The following is a 7,619-nucleotide window of genomic DNA, read 5'->3' on the forward strand; positions in this document are numbered from 1 at the left end:
AAGTCAGCAGGGTGGTTAGAAATGGATAAGTAGATTTGAAAAAATCATCAGCAAAAGGATGATTGTTGAATCCATATGTAGAGACAAGGGCATCTAGTTATATTTACTACATTTTATACTTTCCATTCTATTCCTGCAGATTGCTGAGTTAGAGAGGAAATTCAAATGATAGTTTATTATATTGACCAGATATTTTGGGAATGTAAACTCAGTCATAGAAATTTTTTTTTTGGTAGAACAAGTCAAGGAACATGTATTTTACAAGCAAAATACTTAATCAAATAATAGCAGTTAGTAAGTATGATCTCACAAAGGATGTTAGATTTTGAATCAAAAGATCCAAGTTCATATCCAGCCTCTGCCATTTGCTAGGGCTAGCTTGTCTTCAATTTTGTGTTCCTCATTTTCCTTATCCATATAAAACATGGATAATACCTACTTACAGGCTTGTTATAAAGATGGAATGAGTTACTTATATAAAGTATTTTAAAATCTTAAAGAATATAAAACTAAGATTATGATTATGGCACTTTGGGTAATTCACTTAAATTGCTTTTGTAGGTCTCAGTTACCTCATCTATAAAATGAGGGGGTTGTGTAAAATGTCCCCTAGTGCTCCTTCCAACTCTAACTCTGTAATCCTTTGATCTTATAATCACTAGGACGGAGTGATCTTGTCAAGTGAGACCTTACCAGGTGTCTCCTAAGAACAACCCTATACAATATATGTGCATAAGTACATACGAATTGTAGATAGATCTAGATGTCTCAAAACAGCATACATATACTTATGTGCATAGATTTGCACATAAATTCATTGCAGTGTAATCAATTTTTAAAAACTAAATGTATACCTGCCGCCTCCTAAGCTGATGATAGGCTTTTTTTTTTCCTGAGGGGTAGTGGGATGACCAGAAGTTCATCAGTGTGTTAGAACTCTGGGGAGTCAAGTGGCAAAATAAGCAGAACATTGCTGAGAATTAGTAAGACTCTTCTTTCTGAGTTCAAATCTAGTCTGAAATATTCCCTAACTATATGAATCTGGACAAGTCACTTAAACAAGGTTAGCCTCATTTTCTTCATCTATAAAATGAGCTAAAGATGGAAATTGCAAACCACTCAAGTATCTTGGATGAGAAAACCTCAAATGAGGCCATGGAAAGTTAGAAATGACTGAAAATGACTGAAACACAACAGAACTCCTGGTGTGGAAATTCCCTTTCCCATGCTAGATCAACATCTCAATGATAGCTTAGTTTTAGAGTTGCCTGGAGCCCTAAGGGATTAAATTATTTGACCATTGTCACATAGCTAGTGTCTAATAATTACAAATAGTCTAATAATTAGAGATAGTTCTTGAACTCAGTTCTTCTTGACACCAAAGTCAGCCTTCTATTACATTATATTGTCTCAAAATTAATTTTATATTTTGAAATAATAAAAATAAGAATGCTTTTAAATGACTTGTTTTTATGAAAAATAATATTCAAGTTTTATTTTGTTTTTACTATTAAAGAGAGCTTTTTTTATTTGAAAAAAATCATTGCATTTGTTCTCAGTATAAGGCACTATTCTAGGCACTTTTGAGTAAACAAAATGAGAAAAATATGATCCTGTCCTCAAAAGATGTATGATATAATCTAGTTTCTTTATAAGGCAATCTAGCCAGTTTTCAGGTTTTTGTTTTTGTTTTTATCTTAATCACTAAGAATATACCTAAAGAGAGCCAGCATGGCATAGTAGCTAAGTAGCTGGCCACATTTAGGAAGACCTGAGTTCATGCTCTGTGGCCAGGATAAATTATATAAATTGTGCCCCAAGCAACCCTCTATTTGCACATCAATGTGAGTTGCAAATCAGATGTTGATATGTCTTGGTAGCTAGAGTTTCCTCACAGAGAATTCATTCCCTTTTTTCAATGAAATCGCTATAGGGATCAAAAACAAAACAAAATGCAATCAAAAAAGAATGTCTTTATAAATGATCATGACTCTCACTTCTACACAAAACCAATTTCATTAAGCTGAGAAATGCTTGTGTTTTATTATCATAATTTTGATCTTTGAAAAAAAATTGCTCACACCCACTCCAGACACTTTCCCCACATTTTATACAAGCTAAGTATTTAATATGCTTTTGTTAGATTGAATTGAGTAAGGCACTGAGACAGTGTTCCAAAATCTTTTCACTTCCCCATTACCTACATACTGTACATCAGTGGTGTTAAACTTGAGTAGAATTAGATCCCTTTGGACCACAAAACTGATTTAGGAAACTACAAATTAACATTATATATGTTGTATCCTTTTTTATTTAGTTTTGCTAACCATTTTCCAATAACATTTTTATCCAGTATGGCCATGCTCAAAAAATCCATGAGTCATAAGGTTACAAGTCTGCCATACATGTGGAAATGACTACTTTTTGAAAATACAAAATGTTTTCACACCCTGAGTACTTATTTGAACAGAAGTTAAAACTACAGAACAGAGACTTCTCTGGAAGGCCACACCATGATCTAGAGATGCTGTCCTTAATAGCTCAGAGATTTTCAAAAAGGGAAATGAGCTAGAAGTCTCCAAACAAAGCTGGGTTACTATTCCATATCAGCACAAGGATTATGAAAATGAAGATCAATTCAGTCATGTTGCATTATATGTGAGCCTCTCCTGTAAAAGAAAGTTCATAGGCTCATTGATCTGCATCTGGAAGGGAACTCAGAGGTCATTTAGTTTAATCATTCTACTTTACAGAAGCAGAAACTGAGCCCATGAAGGTCAAATGATTTGTCCAAAATCACAGAGCTAATAAGCATCTGACACAGGATTTGAATTATACCCTCTGACTCTTAAAAGTACATTAAGACCTTGATAATATCTGTGTTACAGAGGGAATGGGTCATCTTTTTGTTTCTTTTCACAAAGAGATTTGTTCTGTCACTGGGCTCCATTCAGTTGTTTAAGTTAATGGATATTACTGATTATAACTGAGTTGTCAATCAAGGAAGTGATCTAGAAATTAATGGCTGCACTGCACATTGTAGGATGGTGACATTTCCATATCATTTTGGTCCAGTGGGAGTAGTCTTGGATTTGGAATCAGAAGTTCTGGGGTTCAAATCCTGATTGTCACTTAGTCCTTGTGTAACTTTGAGGAAACATTTACTATTCTTGCACCTCAGTTTTGTTAACTGCAAAATTTGGAAATTAGACTAAATGATTGTCAAGGACTCTCCCAGGTCAAAAATCTATGATGTTAATTTTATTGTTACTAACTTTTGGATTACCGGAGTTCTGTGATTTGTGGTGGCAACTAGGCTGCCTGGAATTCCCTCACTTTAGACTATGGAGACACAGTGAAGTAGGAAAGAATCCTGAGTCTCAGAACAACCTTGGGTCAAGTTATCTCTTTGAGTTCCAATTTCCTCATCTATAAAATGAAAATAAAAATATTTGCAGTCAACTTCCTGTGGTGGTTCTGAGGAAATTAGTTCCTAAATTGGAAAACACTTTATAAATGGAGGTCTTATTTAATATAAGTAGATCATAGTCTTCTTATTGATAGTAAAACAAGGAATATATGATATAAATTCCAGAACCAAAGCTTTGAAAGGCCAAGGTAATTTATAAGTTGGTAGATACTGATTGCCAATTTGAGAATGTCTTTGCTTTAGTTCTAGTTCTTTCCAAGGGAATTCCAAGAAAACTTCTTCTCTGGGCCCTGTCTGTTTTGTGACTGCAATATTTAAAACTGCTTCCCCCTTCTTTGGTTGGCCTTTGGTGGAAAGCATTAAGAGTAACTGACTCTGACTCCTCCATTAAGAAACTCTAAAATTTGTCTTGAAAAACTTTTGACAATCTTTTCCCAAATAAAAATTTTAACATTCCAACAAGTGGCACCCAAAACAAGGATGTACTACCTCCTTAATAGAGGATCCTAGAATTAGCTCTGGAAGGAGAAACTATCCTATAAACTCCTTGATAATATTTTGTTTTTGCTTCTGTATCATAGGCACTTGTCAGATGCCTGGTTTAGAGTTGATTCTTAATAAGTGCTTGTTGATTGAATGTAGGTCTATCCCTCATTTTGTGGATGAGGAAACCTTAGTCCAGAAAGGTGATGCTAATGTCACACATGCAATCAGTTGCAAATTTTTGTTGAGAGATTTTACAGTTCGTTTCCAATTGTTCAACTACCCCATTTGGGGTTTCTTTGGCAGACATATTGGACTGATCTACCATATCTGTCTTCAGTTCATTTTGCAGATGGGGAAACAGTTCTGTTGTAAGTGTCAAAATTCAGGAAGATGATTCTATCCACTGTGTTGCCTAACTAACCCAAATAAGTTACAAAGCAGGATTCAAAGGCATCTTTCATCATTGAAGGATGGAATCTCTCTGTTCAATGCATAAAGCTCTTTTTTTCATTGTCTGATTTCATTCAAAGTGCTGATTTCATTGTCACTAGCTAGAATCCCAGTCTACTAACTTTTTTTTTTAATAAACCACACTATTAGGACTTGGGATCAGTTATTTAGCATCTAATGAAGAGGAAAGATTAAGAGCAGTGAGACCCTTAGATGAAAAGAACCACAGAGGTTATTGATTGTTTTTCTTGTGGCTCTGATTTCCAGGTCCCACCGATCTCAGCATGAAGAGACAATTAGCCACCAGCTCTGGGTCCTCCAGCACTTCAAGCTCCAGACCCCAGCTGAGCCCAACTGAAATCAATGCCGTGCGGCAGCTCGTGGCAGGATACCGAGAATCTGCGGCATTTTTACTTCGCTCAGCAGATGAACTGGAAAACCTTATTTTACAGCAGAACTGAATTCCATGACCTTGACACTCACTGGGTCTCTTCTTGGAGTTTCCGCTAATGACATGTTGGTTTCCCAGAACAGATGCTTCAGGTATTACTACTGCACGGTCTTTTAGGAGAGTTAATTACCATAAAGCCACACTGTTCTTGATCCTTAAAGTGATGTGTTAAGGTGCTTCAGGGGAACTCTGGCCTCTGATCTTTTTGAGGTACTTTCATGTGTCCAGTCCATTGCTTTCTGTTTTAGTCTATCAGCATAAATATCAAAAAAGTGACTGTAGAATGCTAACTCACAGATGAAACAGAAGATGCTGTGGTCCTTTCCATTGGTTCAAGCTGCAAGTGCAATATTGTGGAATATGCTATTGACTCATTGGACCGAAAGCTGCAGTATATGGCAAAAAAAAAAAAAAAACAATGCCAAATTTCCTGTTGGTACAGGATAAAACAGCAATTAAAAGGATCTTGTATTTTAAAAAGAAAATGTAATTTTTATAAAAAAATGTTTTTTCATTCAAAATTGTCATTTTTACTTTGGTAACTTTTTCACTGGTCCTAACAAAAAACTGTTTTGAGAAACTGTCCCCTTTCCATCCTGTTTTTTTCCTTCTTCTATCTCCAAATTCTTTCTACAAAAGAAAAATACACTTGATGCTGGAAAATCCATATATCTACATTCTGTAAATCATCACATCAGAAACTACTACCCAAAGGAGCCTGCATTACTTGCATTCATGCTGTTTTCAAAGTCACCCCATTCAACATGGCAGCTTTCCTATTGGCAATTGTCATCACAGAGTTGGTTGTTGTTGTTATTGGGGGGGGAGGGTTGAAGTTGTTTTTTGAAAAATAATATCTATTTATCTATATAAAGACATATCCTTAAAAAAATCACCCCCTTGGTTTGTTACAGCTGCTCACTCTCAATTACTGCTGCTGTTGTCTTGTAGAAGTTCCTGTAGTAGTGATTGGATGTAGATGACTGAATGTTAAATGGTTGCAAGTGACAATCTGAAAATTTGCACTCTTTTCTGTAGTTTCCTTTCCATTTTTTTCCTGAGATACCTTCCAAAAACAAAAAGGCCATTTCTTCTCTGAATATGCTTTATAGAATTCTCAGAACCAGTTCTACAAACTCTCAGTGGATGCAGCTGTGACTCATTGTGAACTCTCACCCTGCTTCTCCCAGCCCTAGCCCTGATTTCTTATTTTCTAGTGTTGGATCCACATAAATGGTGTTTTCTTTGTGCACTAAGGCAAGCCTATTTTTCAATATATAGAGACGAGTCCTTTAGTTGATGCTTACTTGTACTATTTGTTCTGTTGTTTAGATTTGTTTGGATAAACAAGTTCCTTGTACATTCCTGAATTTGCCTTATTTCATGTAAAAAAAAATTCTGTAATTCCATTTTTGAGGATGAGTTTAAGGCATCAGTGAGATTTCCTATCTACTTGTTCCATAGAGTTTTTCAAGTAATGACTGTGATTGTGATCCAGTAATGTGCACTTTTCTTGTGCCTGTGGACATTGCTATGCTTTTTTTCTCTAGTGTTTCTAGAATTACTGTTGCTTACAGTTATGTTTTAAAAAAAGGTAAAAAACCAAGAACTTTTGTGATACTGTTGGTGAATATATAAATGTGAAAAAACCTATTGAAATATGAGTATTTTGGAGATAAATAGATTCGCAAACATTTCAAAATGTGGATTTAAGATTCACAGATTTAAATGAAAATTCAAAAACTGAGGGCTGGTATAATTTCTGTTTTGTTTGGTTAAATAAACAGATTTCTGTGTTTAAACATGATTGTGAAACCTTATAAACTTTCCAAGTACTCTAGTGCTAAATCTGTTTTGAACATTTTGCCTTTTAAATGCTAAATAGAACTGACTATTCGCATCTAGCACAAACTGAGAAGTCAACTCCATGTTTAAAGAAATAACCAAGAAACACAGGGATATTATATACATAGTGCATAACCCTTTTGAAGAATTCTCTCAAAAGCAGAAACAGAGTAGAAGATCCACAAAGAGAGTCCTAAGTTTTAATAATTCAAAGTGCAGGGCAATACAATTACACTGACACAAATCTATTCAGTGATACTTAGTCTCCTTTAGAAGTTGCATTCTGTTGTTTTTTGGACTTTTTTTTTCCCATAGGGGGTGGCTTCATTTCCTTGGAAAAACTTGTACCTCTGGGAGCGGTTAATTTTAGTTAAAGGTATCTACTATATGATCTAGAGTCCAAGGGCTGTAGTGATTTGGAGATTTTGCCATGTTGTCATACTACTTGGTAAAAATTCAAAATGCAAAGGAAAGCCTCATGAGCCCCATGTAGAAGAATTCTTTACCTATCTATCTATCTATATATAGATATAGATATAGATATAGATATAGATATAGATATAGATATATATTTGCAATCCATGGGATAAAGTGACTTGCCAAGGTCATACAGCTAATTAATTATTAAGTGTCTGAGGTCAAATTTGAACTCAGGTCCTCCTGACTCCAGAGCACCACCTAGCTTCCCCCAAGAATTCTTAATAACATCAGTTAATCAGCATTTATTAAACTCTTACTTAAAACAGTTTCTTCATAATGCAAAGCTAAATATTAGCTCACTTATATTGATTTTTCTTCAAAAGACCTTATTCAATCTCTTCTCTCAGAAAACATTTGATTGAAGCACAAATGTAAGATCAGAAAGAAATTAGGCTGAGACCTTAAAAAATGGATTTATGGAGAAATATGAAAAGATTATGAAGTAGTGCTCATCGATACTATTCTACCTACCATTAG

General features: G+C 34.9%; 1 protein-coding gene across 3 annotated transcripts in view; it reads left to right on the plus strand.

Annotated features, from left to right (window-relative positions):
• NOL4 (nucleolar protein 4) overlaps positions 1–5,568 on the plus strand; it is a 507,107-nt gene extending 501,539 nt beyond the window's left edge. For all 3 annotated transcript variants that reach the window (XM_074201260.1, XM_074201261.1, XM_074201262.1), the window contains one exon: positions 4,634–5,568. In XM_074201260.1, coding sequence (XP_074057361.1) covers positions 4,634–4,827 — 194 coding nt within the window. In that variant the 3' untranslated portion in view covers positions 4,828–5,568. The remainder of the gene's footprint in view (positions 1–4,633) is intronic.
• The last annotated feature ends 2,051 nt before the right edge of the window (positions 5,569–7,619 follow it).

Source organism: Macrotis lagotis, chromosome X (genome assembly GCF_037893015.1).
Source record: "Macrotis lagotis isolate mMagLag1 chromosome X, bilby.v1.9.chrom.fasta, whole genome shotgun sequence".
Taxonomy (NCBI): domain Eukaryota; kingdom Metazoa; phylum Chordata; class Mammalia; order Peramelemorphia; family Peramelidae; genus Macrotis; species Macrotis lagotis.